Below are 18,283 nucleotides of genomic sequence, written 5' to 3'. Positions count from 1 at the left end.
CTGGTGTTTCTTCATTTCGCTGGCTTGTGGGTGAGTGGTGGGGGAAGGGATTCTGTCAGGTAGGAAAGGTGCCCCCTTTTCCTAAATGAATCTCTGACTTCAGTTCACTCTCACTTCCAAAGAAGTTACTGATCTAACCCTGATCTCCCCGACTAGACCCTATTATGGTCAGTGTATTTATCAGAGCAATGCCCCCTCCCCCAAGAGCAATGAATTAATTAGTAGGTCTAATATTTTCCTTCTCAAAAGAGCAAAGACCAAAAAAATCCAAATAAATAGCCTCATTTTCCCCCAAAATATACCGCTCAAAGCAAAACCCAGAGCGCCACCTGAGCCTTGCACTGTCCGCAGACGCCCCCAACACACAGCACTCCACCCCACAAAAGCGTTAGGAGGCGCCGGGGAGGGGGCGCGGAGCGCCGGCCGGGACGCTGCGGGGAGCCGGTGGGCGCCGGGCGCGCTGCCAGGTCGGGCCGCACCGCACCGCGGGGGCCGGGCGCCCCTCGCCACGTGGTGGTGGCAGCGGCGGGGTCCGGGGCGTCTTCCCAGCTGGAGAGAGCCGGAGCAGCAGGGGAGGAGGAGGAGGCGGCGGCGGCGGCGGAGGAGGAGCGGGAGGGAGGGAGGGAGGGGGGCGGGGGGGAGAGGTGGGGGTGGGGAGAGACCCGGCGGCGGCGACAGGGCGAGAGCAGAGCGCGGTGCCAGGGGGGTGGGGGCACCGGTGCCCGTCTGGGGAGGGAGCAGGCGGAGGGGGTAAGCTGCGATTACAAGCAGGAACCGGCAGCAGCTGTGAGTCCCCGGCTGGGCTGGGGCGGGGGGAGGGGAGAGGCGCGCGGAGCCGGACTCGGGGGGTCGGGGTGGGCTGGAGGAGGGGGCGGGAGGTTGGCCAGCAGTTGGCACAGGATGGCCGGGAGGGGAAGGGTCCGGCCTTGGCCACCCGCATTCCCCCTCTCTCCCTTCTCCACCGCTCCTCAGGCCGCACCGCCTCCGGAGCCCCTTGCCCGGCCCGGGCACGGCGGGCCGGGGCCCGGGGCTCGGCCAGCGGTGGGGAAGGGGACTGCGTGGTCTCAGCCCCCGAGAGGGGAGGGGCAACAGTTTCCATCGGCCGAGCTGAAGGGGTTTAAAGGGCTGCTCTTAAAGGGGCCGTAGAAGGGGCCCGGGACCGAGAAGGCACCCCCTCCCCATCCGCCTTCCGTCACTCTCACCCGGGGCCGCTGCGCGGAGCGGAGAATGCAGAGGAAGGAAATATTTGTCGGGGCGGCCCACGGGACAGAGCCCCCAATAATGGGGTTGGGCGGGAGGGGGCGGGCAGGGGGTCTGGGGGTGTGTGGTGAGCGCGGGCGAGCGGAGTCGGGGGAGGGGAGGACAGGGGCCCGGGGAGGAGAGGGTTAAAGGTGGGGCCAGCCCTACAAACACGCGCACACACTCCTTACTCAGACCCGGTCACACGCGTTTCCCGGGCACTTAGTGGGGCGCGGACGCGGTGTTGGGGCCTGGGCCCTCTTCACCCCAGGCTCCTGCCGCCCGGCTTTGGGAGGTCGCGGACCCCACTGTCTCGACTCACACCTCACGCCGTGCCCCCTCTCCTACACGCACACAGGCTCTGGCGCGCGCGCACACACCTTGGACATTCCCATAGTGCCTCACGTGACACACGGCCCGAACGTGCCCACCCTTCACACACGCTCACGCACGCGTGCACACACGCGCACACACAAACAACACACGGCCTCCGGCCACTTCCCAGCTGCGATCCCCGACCCCCAGCCGCAGCCCCACAAAGCCACTCATTGACTATGACACACCTACACTCATTCACAGACACACACGCTCCCCCCACATATGCCAGCTACAGACACACATTCATAAACAGGGCCAGAAGAAGTACACACGCACCCCTCGCCTACTCTTTCGGGAGCCCTGAGTCATTCCTGCCCCCTCCCAGGGCTCCCCATTTCCCTGCGTGCAGGCTCCACTGGCTTCGGAATTCCTTGGCAGCCCTCTTCCAGAGCCCCCTTCTCCGCTGTGTGTTCCCCCTGACACTCAGTTGAGGACTTCCTGTGGGTCCCAGGTCAGGGGCCAGGAGGGCCTGGAGGGTTGCCACAGCCGCGGTGTGAGAGGGGGAGGCACTTCCTCTTCCTGAGCTCTGGGATCCTGCTGGAGGAAACTAGGAGGTCGGGCGGGGGCCCAGCAGAGGCAGAGCTGACAGCGGCCCGCCGCCAGGGCTGACCCTCTCAGAAGCACTGGGCCTTAGGGAGGAGCCAGGGGTGCCAGAGGCCTGGAATGAGGAGTGTGGCGGAGAGGTATTTGGGAGAGTGGGGTGTGGGGTGGAGAAGGGTCTGAGGAATGAGTCAAGGAAAGTCCTTGCGGACCCATTCGCTGGAAAGGCAGCCCTCTCCTGTCCACAGATCACCCTGGGTTCCGGAAGGAGCCCTTCTCTGCTGCTGGCCTGGCTTACTTGTCACCCTATGTGTCGCCCCATCCCCCCAAGTCCTGTCCCTAATCCCAAAGGCAGCAGAGAAGATGGGGCTTGGAAGTCTGGGAGGGTACAGTGGGAGACGGGGGCAGTGAACTTCCAAGCTGCATCTCAGCTGGACACAGGGTTCCCCAGGCCTGGTGGAGGACTACTTGGGAGAAGCTCCAGACTGCCCTCTCCATGCCTGCTCCTGCTCTCCCAGGAGGCGCAGTGGGCCCGAGGCCTGGGACCTTGCCATGGAATCCATGTTTGAAGATGACATCAGCATCTTGACCCAGGAGGCCCTGGGGCCCAGTGAGGTGTGGCTGGACGCCCCAGGAGACCCCTCACTGGGGGGTGACATGTGCTCAGCCTCCCACTTTGCCCTCATCACGGCCTACGGGGACATCAAGGAGCGGCTGGGAGGCCTGGAGAGGGAGAATGCCACGCTCCGCCGCCGCCTCAAAGTCTACGAGATCAAGGTCAGAACCCAGAGATAACAGAGGCTGGCTGTGGGGGGGGGGAGTAGGAGGCAGGTGCTGGGTGGCAGAAAATGGGGATCCAGCAGAGATTCCAGGGGTCCAAAAGAGAGATCAGGGTACACATTCGTGGGAACTTGAGGGTCCTGTATGAGGGATGTGACTGCTCTGGGTGGGAACTCTGGAGAGCCCAGCTGCCAATCAGGAAGGGCTCCAGAGGGCCAAGGTGGCAGAACCTGGGGTCTCAAAAAGATCTGCTTGGTGGCAGATGCCTATAGGCCCATGGGAATTGGGACAAACAGATCCCACTAAAGCCGGGAGGGAGAGGTGTAGACACAGAGGCAGACTGTGAGGTGGGAGCATAGTGAGGCTGAAGCCCGGGCAGAGAGCCAGGCACCAGCTCTCCTGAGGGCCTGCCCGACCCACAGTACCCGCTGATCAACGACTTTGGAGAGGAGCACGGCTTCTCTTTGTATGAAATCAAGGATGGCTCCCTGCTGGAGATGGAGAAAGTCAGCCTGCAGCAGCAGCTCAACCAGTTTCAGCATGAGGTGAGCCCCCAGCCCAGGCCTCCCAGCCTCCTGAGCTCCTTGCTCCAATCTGTTTCTGATACCTCCCCCACCCCCAGCCTCTGGCCTTCTGCCCCACAATCAGAGATGGCCACAGTCCTCCCTAGAATCAGCTGCAGCTCCTCCCACCCCTCCACTGGGTGCTGGTTGTGGGGATGGGAGGCACAGAGAGCCACTCAGTGCCCAAGACAAATATGGGCCTGACTGTGGCATGCACCACCTTGCTCTGGGCTCCTTCCAGCTGCAGAAGAATAAAGAGCAGGAAGAACAGCTCGGGGAGATGATCCAAGCTTACGAGAAACTCTGTGTGGAGAAGAGCGACCTGGAGACAGAGCTGGGGGAGATGGTGAGGCCCTGGGAGCTGGGGGTGCTTGATGGTGACCCTGGTTGTGTGATTGTGTGCAGCCCTGTGTGCATGTGCTTCTGGCGTGAATCCTGCTAGTGTGTGTCTGTGAGTGTCTGTTTGGCTTTATGAGCAGGGCTCTGTGTGTCATACAAACTGTGAGTAACCCTGGGTACATCTGGCCATGCAGTGACAGATGATGACTGCATGAGTGACCCTGTAGGACACTGTGTCTCTCTGTATGTTTGAGTCTCATGCTGGGTCGACCCTATGCCTACAGCACTGTGCCTGGAAGGCTGTGTAGGTGAGAGCCGAGACCAGAAGTGTCTGTGGCTGCTGGGATGGGTCTTGGCATGTGTGTGATTCTGAGTAGGGGTATGGCCATGAGTGTGAGCAGGTGGGCAGGCGTCAGAATGAGGAAACCTGGTCTCTGCCAATTCCTACCTGTGACCTGGGTCAAGTAACTTAGCCTCCATCCCTTCTCTGAAAAGTGGGGCAAGTAACAACCTCACTGAGCTGTCATGGGCATTCGTGTAAAAATGCTCTGCCTTAATAACCATAAACAGTTAAATGGCACTCACCATGTGCCAGGCGCTATTCACATCTCTTTAGGTGTGTTTACCCATTTGAATCCTCATCACAAACCTAACAGGTGGTGTGGTTATCCCCACGTTATAGAAGAGGTGGATGAAGCCCAGAGTGGTTAAGTCATATATAAATAGAAATTACTCTGCTCCCGAGAGGGTGGCTATGTCTGGACAGTGGGCTGAGTGTTCCTAAAGTGTTCCTGTGTGCTGATGACAAAGAAGAGGCATTAACTTCGACCTTGCATGGGGCAATAGCCAGAAACATCCACATCGCAGCTGCTGGGAGAGGAGACTTCACACTCACGGCCATTTAAGAGTGCAGCTGGGACGCATGACCTGGGGCCTCTGCTTAGGTTGGGGCAGGGGCGTGATGGCTACCCAGACATAGGGAGAGCCCTGGGTTTGGGGTGCACTGGTCCTGTGCAGATCCTCACCCCATTGTCTCCCTCTGCAGCGGGCCCTGGTGGAGACCCACCTGCGGCAGATCTGTGGTTTGGAACAGCAGCTGCGGCAGCAGCAAGGCCTCCGGGAGGGAGCCTTCCCCAGCCTGAGCCCCCCGCCTGCCCCTGCCCCGCCCTGCGCTGACCTGGACCTGCACTACTTGGCACTGAGAGGAGGATCTGGCTTGAGTCATGGTGAGATCTCAGTGATCCCTGGCTTCCCTACCCTAAAGTTCTCAAGCCTAACCCCCATTTCGGCACCACTGGACACCTCCAGCTACTTGGATTGACAGTCAACTCCCCATTATAATGTCTTAAATTTCTCCCATAGTCACCCAATCCCTCCTTGTCACCTGTTTCCTCGCCTCATCCCTTCTTACCCCACTTTCTCCCACTGACACCCCCCTTACCCACTTATTTCATTTACCCCCATGCAATTCCTGTGTGTATCAGCAGAGGGCGCCCCCACCCAGGGTCCTCCTGCCTCTCCTAGGTTGTGATTAGAAGAGGCCCCTGAGGATGCTCAGAGACTTGAGACTGGCCAGGGAAGCCCTTCAAGAGGCCATCTTATTTCAGCCCTGGCCTCCAGGAAGATTAGAAAGAGCAGCTCAGCATGCCTTCCTCACTGACCTCAGCAGAAGTAGCTCTTATCCTGGGGTATTAGTCCTCTGGCTGTCTTGGTTCCCTCATGCTGCTTTCATCATCTGCTTTACTTTGTGCTTATCTGGGCATCGTTGGAGGGTGACCAGCAGTTGGACCCCTCCTGACACTGCCCTCTCCCCCACCTGCAGGCTGGCCAGGCCCCACACCAAGCATGAGTGAGCTGGAGCGGCGACAGCTGGAAGAAGCTCTAGAGGCTGCCCAGGGAGAGGCCCGGGGGGCTCAGCTTCGGGAGGAGCAGCTCCAGGCTGAGTGTGAGAGGCTGCAGGGGGAGCTGAAGCAGCTGCAGGAGACCCGGGCCCAGGTAAACAGCATGGGGGCTCTGGGCCCCAGGCCCCTGCTCTGTGAGGCTACAGGAAACAACCCTTAGAGGTCCAGGACTTCCTTGCTGGTACAGATCAACCCTCGGAATGGTAGAGAAGGGGGATCCAGGCGAGGCAGGGTTGAAGTCTGACCTCTCAACCTTTCCTCTTAGGATCTGGCCTCCAACCAGTCCGAGCGGGACATGGCATGGGTGAAACGAATTGGGGATGATCAGTAAGTCACATCTGTAATCTCCCTCCTAATCTCCACCGTGGGGTTGGCATGTCCCAGGTCACTTCTCCCCCTCCACATTGTCTGGGGGACCTCTCCTCGAGCCTTCAGGGCTGTGGGATTTGGGTTGCTCGTGTGGCTCTGCATCCTTCACAGGAAGGAGGTGAGGTTCTGGGGGTGCTCAGGTTCTGGGGTGTCCCCTTTGTGTTCCTTGGATGCTCAAGCCTGTGTCTTCTTGAAGTGTCAGGGGTTGAGATTTCCTCAAGGTTTTGCTGCTATGTTCTGTGTCCCCTGGTGAGTTTTTTGGGCCTCTCTGGGACCCCATTTTCTGTTCCAGAAACAAGACCCAGCTGGTTGGGTTAACCCTCCCTTCCATGACAAGGGGGAAGGATTTGTGGAGCCTCATCTCCTATCTCAGGAAGGAGGAAGGGGAGGCTTAGATGAGGGGATGCTTCCTTAAGTTTGCACAGCAGTGGGTGGGGAATCAGAACACCCTCTGCTGGGGTGTCCCTTTGGAATCCTGCCAGGAAAGAAGGGCAGCAGGAAGTAGGAAGGGAGCCTTGTGAGTGGAGAGCCTAATGGTGGGGGCCCCTGGGGCAGCACTGGGTAACAAAAGAAGGGAGAGCAGCAGCCTGGCAGCAGTGAGCCTGGGCCTTTCACATCCGCACCAAGCTCATCCTCTCCCACTTTCTGAGAAATAGAGCACAAACCTCCTTCCGCCTAAGCCCTCTCCCCTGAGATGAGGTGTGTGGCACAGACTCCCTACCTTCAATAGACGGGAGGATGGAGGCCCAGAGAGGGGCAGGAACAACCCTGCATCGCATCATACCCAGCCATACGACCCCAGGGGTCCACCTCCTGGCAGGCTTCCTCCTTACCTTCCTCCAGATTCTGGCCAGCTGGGGATACCCCTCAGTCCCTCCACACCCTAGGGTGAGGGCCTGGGTGGAGCTGTGATAGCTGGGGGGTGAGAACACAGTTTGTGGGACTGGTGGGTGGGACCCCCTCCACTAAGCTGCTGGGGTGTGTTGGGGGCCTCTGTGGAGAGGGTCCACCCTAGCTTGTGGTTGGGGCTCAGAGCCCATTCTAGCTCATGCAGCCAGTCCCAAACACACACACACACTCTAGAATCCTAACTTGCCCCAAAAGTTATGCCATAGGGCCCTTTTTTGGGTCAGAGTCCAGTCCCCTCTTAGAAGATCAGCAGCAAGGATTCCTCTAATCAGTCGAACCCAGAAGAGGACTTTTTTGGCAGGGCTGGAGTGTGGACAGCCAGGTTTCAAATCCTTCCCAGTATGCTGAGTGGCTTTACTTTATTAACTTCACTTTCTGGCCCCAGGGTTCCCTCACAGGCTTAGAAGTCAGTTATCGCTGAGAGATGTGAGAGGAAGGTGATGAGGGTGAGCCAGAGAAGGGCTGGCGGGTCCCCAGATGCCAAGGCTGTATCTGAGTGAGTGAAGGGAAGCCCACCCAGAAGGTGCTTTTGGAGGTCGTATCATCCACGCTGCTCTTCTGACCAGAACAGCCCCCTTCCCTGCCCAGCCCTGGCACCTGCCCCACCCCATCCCTTTGGTCAAAAGGAGCCAGGCTCTGCTTCGGGACTGGCCTGAGCCAGCCTTACTGGAGGTGACCTCCCAGCTCCTCCGCTGGGTCCCCATGGTTTGGGCTCTGCCTCAGGGCCTCTTGAACCTCTGCTGGGAGCCAGCCAGGCCCTGTATGCCCAGCCTCATGTTTCCTTTCAGGCCAAACATCTCTGGACAGCCCCAGTTTAGCAAGAGTTAATTCTCAGAGGAAGTCCTCACTCCCCCGGTAGTTTTATTTTCTTATAAACTCAGCTCCTTTTGGTAATAGGCTGCTTCCCGAGTGCTCCCTCCCCTGTCCACCCACCTGAGGAGGCCTCAGTCACCTGCTTTCAGCTCACTTTCCCCACCAGCCCCTTCTCATCCTTTGACTTCTGCCTGACCCTCCAGGCAAATGGGAATTTTATATGTGGGCTTTCCCAGGATAGGCATGCAGGGGCTGGGTTATCCAGGTGGGATGTGAAAGCTGGAGTGGGGGCCTGAGTTCAGGCCACACCTATGTGAGAATCTTGTGTATCCCTGGAAGGTGCTCACCTTTCTCAGTTTGGATACCTCTAGGGCAGCCAGTTTTATTGTGGGAGTTCTAGCTGTTAAAATGCCCTCCCTTATCCTGCTCCGGCCTTTATTAATTCCACCTCCATGGGTTCTACCCACCCTGGGAGGCAGCCCCTGCCCCAGGCTTCCTAGGCCCTCCCATCCCAGCCCCTGACCCACAAGCTCTGGTCCTCAATGATCCTCTGAAAATGGAAGCCCAGCCCAGGTATGCCCTCTGGACAAGACTTCTGGCCTTTGGTCAACCCAGCACCTGGTGCTGGTGCCCAAGTGACACATGGCCCCAGAGGAAGAGCCTCTGGGAATCACTCAGGGGCCAAGGGCAATGATGAGGGAGGGGTGGGGACCCCCTGCTCCAAGGATGCATGGGGACGTGAGGACCCCGAGAGGGTCCCAGCTGAAGTGGGAGGTGCAGAAGCCACAGCCGCCTCCCCTCTGGGCCCAGCTCAGTCACAGGTCCTGATGCTGCCTTTCTGAGGGTGTGGCCCACGCTGGGGATGGAGGGGAAATTGTGAGAGGGGGGTCCTTGAGCAGGTACAGCAGGAGGGCATTTAGTGAGGGGCATAAGGGCCAGACGAGGGAGGGAGCTCACCTGGCAGGGGATCTGTGAGGGGGGTGCTCAGCATGAGGAATGAGGGGGGACATGATAGGCCTTTCTTTTTCCCAACCTGGGGGGCTCAGTGTTGCAGCCTGGGCCCTTTTCCGCCCACCCCCCACACCCCTCTCTCCGCCCACAAGCCTCTGCGTGGGCTGCGGTTAGTGGTGGGGAAGAAGTGTGAAGTCAGAGAGAGAGGATGGAAACTCTGCACAGAGGTCAAGGGCAGTGTGGGGTGGGTCAGGACGGAAGTCGGAGACCCCCGTGTACCCAGAGCTTAGCCTCATGCCCCAGAACCAGCAGGCCCAGGGCCTCCCCCTTCACGCTTCTCACCCTCCCTACTTCCTTTCTGTCAAATCTCCTTCAGCCAGGGCACCAGCCTCACAGGAATTAACCCCTGAGCACTTGCAGCCCTGGGGGCTCCCTGGAGGGAGGGGCTCTGAAGTTGGGGCCCCTCATTGTGGTCTTAGGGATCGTTGGGCTTTGAACCCGATTTTGCCCTTGTCCCTACCAACTAGGCAGAGAGCAGCTCTTACCCACATTCCCTCCCCAGATGGGAAACTCCACATCCTCCCCTCATTCTTAGAGCCAAGTCATTGAGCTGAAGCTCCAAAAAGATCAGAACTAGATTGCCCCTTTCCCTACTGTTTCCTAGGCACTCCCCTGATTCTTTGTCCATGCCAGACACTGTGTGAAGCAATTTACCTACAAAATCTCCCTTAATTTTCACCAAACACATGGTAAAGATATCGTCCCCTTTCACAGCTGAGCATAGTCAGGTACAAAGAAGTTAAGTAATGGGAGAAGTCAGGTAAGAAGTCACGTGCAAATGCCACGCATGCCCTGAGCAAACGGGGAGGTGGGAGCTCTGTGTTGTTTTTCTGGTTCAGGTTCTTCTTAAGGTAGGAAGCCCTTGCTTGAGGAGCGGCCAGATCATTTGTTGACTAAACCTGATCACTTTTGAAAGTGAAAATGTCAATATTTTAACATTTCAAAATTTTCATAATCATGCTGGGGCAACCAGGGTGAGCCAGAACAGTCCTGGGCAGATTGGGATGTGTGGCCCCCTCACCTCCCCAAGGACTCGGGTTCCCAGCCCCGCCGAGAGCTGCTCGGTTCAGCCACATCTGTGGAGGCTTTCTAGACACGGTGAACATCTGGCTGAGCTGGACGCATGGCAGCGGCTGCCATGTAGAGCAGGGCTCTGCGGTCCACAAGTCATAGCTGGTCGAGGAGAGTGAAGGGGCTCAAGGCGCCTGAGAGGAAGTGGTGGAGCACTGAGTTGTTGCAAAGCGACTTCCTCCTCCCCACAGGCCCGCAACCTCAAGTCCGCGTTCCATGGCTGGGTGCCTGTGGCCCCCTCCCTGAGGGACGGGCGGGAAGGCTGGTGCTGGGTGTGCCTGTGGGCGGGGAGGAAAGTTTGGTCCCTAAATTCCGCCATGGGGTGAGGTGGCAAGGGGCAGCTGGGGCAGGCATGGGCAAGGATGAATGGGCTGGGAATGCTGGGTTTCCTTTATCCTCCTGACTCGGGGCCAGCTAGTGATTCTGGCAGCATGCCCAGCTGATCCTGACCCGAATCCTAACCCTGACAGTGATTCCACCCTCACTCTAACCCTTTTCCTCATCCTGACCTCAACACCTTTCACAATCCTGACCTGAGCTATCAACCCCCAGCCCCAGCCCTAATCTTGACCTCAAGACCATCCTTGGTTCTAATCCCATGACCCAACACTGGCCTGAATTCCAAGCACACGGCCTCCTGACTGTGGCTCCAGGGTGGCGCAGGGCACCCAGGAAACTCCTCTGGGGCAGATGCTGCCCTTGGAAGCCCATGTGTCTCACAGCTGGTTGGAGCAGAAAGAGCCCTTTACAGGGGAGGACATTTACGTCTCTAACTTAACTCACCTCAGTTGCTTTATCAATAACAGTGAAGATTATTGTTTCTAGGTGAATTTTTGAGATCCCTAAATTGTTCGTGGAAAGAATGAATGAAAGGATAAGTCAACGAAGGCTGGAGAGAGTGGCAGCGGAGTAAGCCCTCCGCCCTGCCCGCCCTTCCATTTGCATGCTGGCTCCTCCAAAGGCGCCAGCTCAGCAGGCAGAGGTGCCAAGAGCATGTTTGAATCCCAGCTCTGGGCCACTACGGCTCTGTGACCTTGAGCCAGCCTTTTAATACCTCTGGTCTTCTGCTTCCACATATATCTAGCACCTTCCTCTTCCCTCCCAGGACAGGATGGAGATGCTCAGGGGTCCCAGGCCACTTTGGAGGTACCCAGCCTCTTCCTCCTCCTCATCTTTCCCTTCTGCTGCCTTCCCATCTCTCCTTTCCCCTTTCACTGATCCTTTCAGAGGCAGTATATAGCTCGATGGTGAGTAGCCTGGACTTTGGGGTCCAGAAGGCAAGAGCGCCTATCCCAGCAACTCCACTGCTACTAGGATATGTGACTTTGGTTAAGTGCCCTAACCTACGTAAGCCTCAATTTTCTCATTTGCAAAATGGAGATGATAATACTGGCAACACGAAAGGGCAACTCTGAGGCAGAAGCGGCACTTAGAAGCCCATGTGTCCCACAGCTGGTTGGAGCAAAGAGCCCTTTACAGAGGAGGGGTTCTTAACACAATGCCTAGTCTGTGATAAGCACCCATACAGATTATCTATGATTCTTTTCTCCCTAGGTACCTCCCAGGTCCTGAGAGACTCAGACAGAACTTTCCCCCATAATTTAAGCAAAAAGGAAGCACCCAAATGCAGCCATCTGCTGCCATTCCCCTGACCCATCCTTCCCAAACAGTTATGATGATGGAAAATAGCACTCAGGTGTGGGCCAGGAAGCCAGGAAATGGAATGTGTATTCAGGTGCACGTGTGCAACTCTTGGTTGTGTTGTGAAGTTGAGATTTTTTTCCACTGAATTGGCAGTGTTTTCTAATGTGAGTCATTCAGGTTGTTAGCGTATTTAGCAGCCTCAGGCCTGTGCATCAAGAGACAGCCAGATGAAGGGGGAGGTCCCAAAGGGCCATGGGACATCAGGAGGTCAGGTCCCACCACTTTGCCCCGGGTCTCAGAGGTCTTTGTGAGGGCTGCCCCAGCCCCAGGAGGACAGTAACCACCTGCCCGAGGCACCCAGGTCAGAATGGAGAGAAGGACTGGACATTCTGGCCTGGGGGCATCTTCCTTCCATTTCCTGCTGCCCTGTTTGACTGTGAGGAGGGTGCCAGGAGTTGGGCAGTGGAAACTGGGGTAGCTCCTGACAAGGGGAAGAAGGGAAGCAGAGGAGAGATAGGGGCCTGGGAACTGAGTGTGGCAGGTGAGATCTCCGAGGCAGGGTGTGAAGGTGACGACCTGTATCTGTCACCTGAGATGCAGCAGTGAACGAGGATGGGGAGAGAAGCTGTGGCTGCTGGGTCAGTGCCCTGCCCAGAGCCCCTCCTGCTCCCACCACTGAGGGGCCAGCATGATCCTCTGAAAGCCCCCAGGCTGATGGAAGAGACAGAGCTTCTGCCCACAGCTTGCCCTTGGTCTGAAGGGAGAGCCTTCCATTGGGGAGTCCCCAATGTAATGTGGGACATGAAGACTGGACCTCCCAGTGTCGATGGGGAGATGCCATTTGTTCCCACAGACCTATGAGAGGAGGGTGGGGGACCACAGAACACGTGCAGTGCACCTAACAGCTGTGATGGGGTGGGACAGGGCCGCAGCACCTCAGCCAGGGCTACCTACACGCCTTCGTCCCTGCTCCTGTCCATCCCCAATCACCATCAGATGGGTAGCGAGCACCGCCTGCTAGGAAGTCAACTTGTCCGCCAGAATCCCAGCCTGTTTACAAGAATTGGGCTTTGGCCTGAATGAATTAAAAATCGCTTTTATGTGAAAGGGGCTTTTGCCTTTGCCACCACCCAGCTCTGTGCCAGGATTAGTAAGAGAGAGCCAGTCAGTGAGCCGAGAGCAAGGGAGCTCAGTCATTGTCTACCCTTTGCACCTCAGCTTTTCCTGCCCTCTGAAGCCCTAACCTCACGACTTCCCCTCCTCTCCTCTGGGGTTAGATGCTCAGACACACGCACACTCTCTCTCTCTCTCTCTCTAGCTTTGGTCCTCACAATTTTCATACCAGCCTCACACCTACCTTCACTCCCTCCCATCCCCATACATCCTCTCTCACACATCCATTACCATGGGATGAGGACAGGGCCTCAAGGTCTGGAGAACTGCCCCACCCCCCTTTCCCAGGGCCTTATAGCTCCTAGGACAAGAGGGCCTTTTCTGGGAGATCCAAGGAAAGAATCTCCATGCTGGAGTGGCGAAGTCTGCACATGCCACTTAACTCCAGCTCCAACTTCCACAAAGTTCCAGAATCCCCTCTGGACTTGGTGAGGGGGTCAGATCTGAGGAAACCAAACCCCTGCCTCCCAGGCTTTGTCCTGGGAGATGGAGGCAGTGACCCAAGGCCACAGCAGAGCCTCATGTGAGGTCGAGAAAGGCTGGAGGTGGGCAGGCAAGGGTGGGAGACAAGGGAGAGAACATGAGAGTGATAACCTTCAGGGGTTCTAGTTCGAAGTGACCCAAAGAGAATGGAAGAGAAAAGAAAGTGGGTGAAGTCATTGCTAAGCTCACAGTCCTGTTCCAGCTCCATAAGGGAGGGTACCCAGAGGGCCTGACAGGAATAGGGAGGAAGAAAGGGAAGAAGAGAAAAATGGACAGTGAGATTCAATTCATCATTTACTTGCTGAACATCTACTGGGTATTAGGCCCTGGACAAGGTGCTGAGAACATAGTCCCACCTTTGAGGGAGTTGTGAAGTTTCCGAACAAGGCAAACTTTGATAAGCACTTATTGTGAATGGCGCCCCCTAGAGGTGTGCGGTGCACAGCAGCTGCTCCAAAAGATCCTGATGTGTAGAGGGCTCCCTGCAGATCCTGGGAGGCTGAAAGGAGCTCAGAAGCAGCTTTGAGGTAGAAGCAAGAGCACTGGACCTGCAACTAGGTTCAAGTTTATCAGCTGACCGCTCTGTGGAGACAGGAGGCCACATCTTCACTTAAGGAGTGGGGCTTTCCATAGGCTGTGCAACTCTGTTCCCCAGTCTTTCAAGGTGAGGACTCTTCATGGGCCCCCTGCTCCCAACAGACAGATTGCACTTACACTTTTAGCATGCGCTCTTTGAGAAAAGTCACAGTGACTAAAGCTACTGTAAATTCAGTGCAGCTTTTTGATGAATCTGTGTTTTATTCATCACCACAGCTTCTGTACAGATTAGATTCACACATCCCTGTATTAGATGCTGTGTTCAGACCACAGACAGTGCTCGGGGAACACATGGATTAAGGGACCCTTTGGAATCAGTGAGCTCCCCCATTCCCAGCCCATAGTCTGGGAACCACTGCCCTAGCCCCAGGTAAGGTTCACAGGAAGGAGAGGGAGGCTCCCTGGAAGAGGTGGACCTTAAAACCCAAGAGAATTTCTGCAGTTGGGGTAGGAGGGCCTTGGAGGAGAGGGAAGGGTAAAATGCTGGGGCAAAGCCACAACTGTGGCTTCCACAGTGATGACAGTAAGCCCACACCCTTCTCTTCCCCACTCCCTGCCCCCTGACATCAGGGTCAGGGGAGGCTGGGGTCAAGTCCTGATGGGATTGGGATGTCCTTCAGGGTGAATTTGGCACTGGCTTACACGGAGCTGACAGAGGAGCTGGGCCGACTTCGCGAGTTGAGTTCCCTGCAGGGGAGGATCTTGAGGACTCTGCTGCAGGAGCAGGCCCGGAGTGGCGGTGAGATGGGACAGCGAAGGGGGGGCCCGGTGTTGGACCCCGAGCGAGAAGGCAGCAATGGCTACCCTCCTGAGTCCTGGGGCCACTCTCGACGTTCTTTCCCGATGCTTGGGTCTTTTACATTCGCGCTGGGAGGAGAGTGGGTGGGCATTGGTCGTCAGCAAGCCCCTGGCCCCCAGTTCTGAGGTCTTCTCTCCCCACCACTGCCCTCCACCCGTCCTGCTTCTCTTCCAGGCCAGAGGCATTCGCCGCTGTCGCAGCGCCACTCCCCAGCCCCCCAGTGCCCCTCACCATCCCCGCCTGCCCGAACTGCGCCCCCATGCCCCCCCTGCCAGTCACCCGCCCCACAGCGCCGCTCTCCCGGACCCCCGTGCCCCTCGCCCCAGCAGCGCCGCTCGCCGGCCTCGCCCTCCTGCCCGTCGCCCGTCCCGCAGCGCCGCTCGCCGGTGCCGCCGTCTTGCCAGTCCCCCAGCCCGCAGCGCCGCTCACCAGGGCCCCCCACCTGCCCGGCTCCGCAGCCCCGGCCCCCGCCGCCGCCGCCGCCGCCGCCGCCGGGGGAGAGGACGCTGGCCGAACGCGCCTACGCCAAACCGCCCAGCCACCACGTGAAGGCCGGCTTCCAGGGCCGGCGCAGCTACTCGGAGATGGCCGAGGGCGCGGGCTACGCGGGCGCCTCCCCGCCCTGGCTGCAGGCCGAGGCGGCCACGCTGCCCAAGCCGCGGGCCTACGGGGGCGAGCTCTACGGCCCCGGCCGGCCGCTCAGCCCGCGGCGCGCCTTCGAGGGCATCCGACTGCGCTTTGAGAAGCAGCCGTCGGAGGAAGAGGAGTGGGCTGTGCCCGCCAGCCCGCCCAGCCCGGAGGCGGGCACTATCCGCTGCGCTTCGTTCTGTGCAGGCTTTCCCAACCCGGAGTCGCCGGCCGCCACGGCCTACGCCCACGCCGAGCACGCGCAGTCCTGGCCGTCCATCAACGTGAGTGGGTGCGGGGCGCCCGGCGCGGAGACCGACCGAGAGCCCCGCCCTCCGCTGCACCCCTGAGAGGCGGGGCTCGGGTCCTTGATTCCCCGGGGCAGCGTAGGCCCTTAACTCCTCTGCTGTGGCTTTGTGAATCGGGTCCTGCACCCTTAGCCATTAAGGGTCTACCGATTGACAGTCCTTTGATTCCGAATTCTATTACTTAGTAGCTGTGGGATCTCAGACAAGTTACTTATCCTTTCTGATCCTCAGTTGACTCATTTGCAAAATGAGGGCAGTAATTATATTGTCTCATTCCATTAGAGGGTTCTTAAGAGGGGGACACTGAACCTACAGCACTGTGCATGGCGCCTGGCTGACTGGCTGGGTAGTGAGCATCAGCTGGCAGTGGTGCCAGAGGCCATGCTGCCACCACAGCCACAGGCCTCATCCAGTTCCCTCCATTAGGCCTCAGAGTCCCTACTCTTTTCTGTCTGTCCTGGAAGACAACCATACTTCAGGGCTCTGTCATTTCACTGAAATAATGCGTTTTCTGAATGTCAAAGCCAACCTTTACCACCTAGAAGGACCAAAATATATTCCAAAGCCAGACAAAAAATTATTTTTGGGTCACACATTGGGATTATCCATTGCTTTAAGTTATCTGGGAGCTGTGTCTCAGTCACTCTGGGGCATGTCTGGGTCTTGGTTTCCCTCGTTACCACAGATCCCTGGCAGGCTGAGCATACATACCTCCTCACACACACCTCCCAGAACCCTATGCCTGGGTCAGGGAGTGGACACTGAACTGGTAGAAGGTGGGCAGGGAAGGAGAGAAGAGGGTTGGCACTGGAGAAAGGGTATCTAGACCCCTTTTGCATGTTGTAGCCCTTCTAGCCCTGTGTCCTGAGAAAGGGCAGGCTGGGATGTGGGGACCATGAGGGAGGACTGGAGACCATAAGTGACTCCCCTCTCTCTCTGCAGTTGCTGATGGAGACAGTGGGCTCTGACATCCGCAGCTGCCCCCTCTGCCAGCTGGGTTTCCCTGTTGGGTACCCAGATGATGCCCTCATCAAACACATCGACTCCCATCTGGAGAACAGCAAGATCTAGGGTGCCTCGCCCACCCCACTGGCTGTTTCTCTGCCCTTTCCCATCACCCCCCATACACTCACTTTGAATGCTGCATGAATCTCGTGGGGGGCCCCTGCCCCTTGCGATCCCCAGATACCTCCACTAGCTACCAAGTCAACGTGTGTGCCGTCTTCCCTGGTCCAGGCACCACTCAGCCCTGGCTCTTTCTGGGAGGTCAGCTGAGGTTTCCGCTGGGGAGTGGGGATCTGGGCTGAGATTGGGAGAGGCATACCCCTCAGCCTCTCCCTCTGCCTTTCTGTTCTCATACAGGGTTGGATCCAAGAAGGTGTCTAGTGCTTAAGCCTGGGGGAGGGGGAAGGTATCAAAGGACTCCAGGAGTTCCCCCAGCCCCTCCCCAGATGTCCCTCTTTCTCGGGCTGTGCTCTGTCCCGGGAGTGCCTCCCTGAGGGGTCCCAGAGCCTGCCTAGCACACTGATGCCAGTTCTTCCACCCCCTGGCTGGCTCAGAGCTCATGGCATGGACCCCCACTGAGGGAAGGAGATGTCTTGTTTCTTGCCATTCCTTGCAGACCAGCCCTTTTCCCCCCTGTGCCCAGCTTGGGGAATGGGAAGGTGGGAGAGGACAGGGAGGACCCTGGAGAGCTGGGAGGATCCAGCCTAAAGAGGCTGCCATGAAGGCTGGGGGGCCCTGTGCCATGACCTTCAGACCAGGGGACCATGTGTGCCAGTCTTCCAGGCCCATGCCCTGTCCCTGGAGCCCCTAGCACCAAGGCACAGATTGTTAAGACAATTGCTCACCTCCACCCTTAACCCACTCAAGCCCCTTACACCACGGGTGCCCTGGAGCCCATGTGTGACTTAGCCTCTGTTAGCTGGGTGGGTGTCATGAGCCCTGCCTCCTGGGCCAGAGCCTGAGGATGGGCCTAGGGTGCTGTGGAGATCAACTTCAAAGGAGCTAACCACCCCCACACCCCAGCGACCCCCATTCCCTCTGTGAAATCTACCTCAGAGTCATACCCTCAGAAGGATGGGTAAGCAGGAGGCCAGGGGGTCCATAGGGCTGAGGTGGGGAGCTTCCTACGGCAAGAGCCTGCTGCCCCACGAGGAATCCAACCCCCTCTGCTTCAAGCCTCTCCTGGGTCTCTGCCCTGAGGAGGGGCAGTGGACACTACTGTCAGTGCATGTACCATTCTGATCCAACTCTTCCAGGCCCCCCACCTCCTCACACCCCTCCCCTCCTCCCCAGTGCAGGGGAGTGAAGGGGTGTGCTGGGCGGGGAAGGGTCGAGGACTCCAGAGAGACATGGCATTGTACCTTGAGTGTTCCCTCAGGAAGGGGAAATGAAGAAGGGGGCCTGGAGAGGGGGGGGGACTCCTGAGCTCTCTGCACAAGTTGAACGTCCAAATAAAACTTACCTGTTCCATCTGCACTCGGTCTGTGCCGTCCATGGCTGGGTTGGGGTGAGAACCCTTGGTAGCATGAGGTCTTGCAAACCATCTCAGGAACCACAACCATGGGAGGGTGGGCATGGGGCGAGTAGGGGATGCATAGGGCATCCATGTTCCAAGGTGATCCTGGAGGCATGGGTATGCTAGTGGCTCAGATGACTTGATGGAGTTTATTTGAAACAGATATGGACCAATAGGGGGTGTCTTTGTGATAAGTCAGCCACTCCAGTCCTGAGCAG

The 18,283-nt window shown here is 58.0% G+C and overlaps 1 protein-coding gene across 2 annotated transcripts; it reads left to right on the top strand.

Annotated features, from left to right (window-relative positions):
* Positions 1–649: 649 nt before the first annotated feature.
* TBKBP1 (TBK1 binding protein 1) lies at positions 650–18,025 on the top strand. 2 transcript variants are annotated; one of them, XM_036990901.2, is made up of 10 exons: positions 650–786; positions 2,676–2,934; positions 3,360–3,482; positions 3,742–3,846; positions 4,885–5,065; positions 5,662–5,834; positions 6,006–6,067; positions 14,431–14,549; positions 14,784–15,520; positions 16,487–18,025. In XM_036990901.2, exons 2-10 carry the CDS (start codon positions 2,710–2,712, stop codon positions 16,613–16,615), a joined length of 1,854 nt encoding a protein of 617 aa, XP_036846796.2. In that variant the 5' UTR covers positions 650–786; positions 2,676–2,709; the 3' UTR covers positions 16,616–18,025. The 2 variants fall into 2 exon arrangements, with proteins under 2 accessions (XP_036846796.2, XP_036846795.2); XM_036990900.2 differs by lacking the exon at positions 650–786 and adding an exon at positions 1,344–2,300.
* Positions 18,026–18,283: the final 258 nt, after the last annotated feature.

This window comes from Manis javanica, chromosome 4 (genome assembly GCF_040802235.1).
Source record: "Manis javanica isolate MJ-LG chromosome 4, MJ_LKY, whole genome shotgun sequence".
Classification (NCBI taxonomy): Eukaryota; Metazoa; Chordata; class Mammalia; order Pholidota; family Manidae; genus Manis; species Manis javanica.
The sequence above is the reverse complement of the archived record's forward strand: the minus strand, read 5'-3'. Positions and strand labels throughout refer to the sequence as shown.

Excerpts from the sequence above, each read along its gene's own strand:
- TBKBP1 (XM_036990900.2), top strand. The coding sequence starts at position 2,281 with ATGAGGAGTGTGGCGGAGAG. Across the intron at positions 5,835-6,005 it reads TGCAGGAGACCCGGGCCCAG|GATCTGGCCTCCAACCAGTC; the intron begins GTAAACAGCATG and ends CTTTCCTCTTAG. Across the intron at positions 6,068-14,430 it reads AAACGAATTGGGGATGATCA|GGTGAATTTGGCACTGGCTT; the intron begins GTAAGTCACATC and ends GATGTCCTTCAG.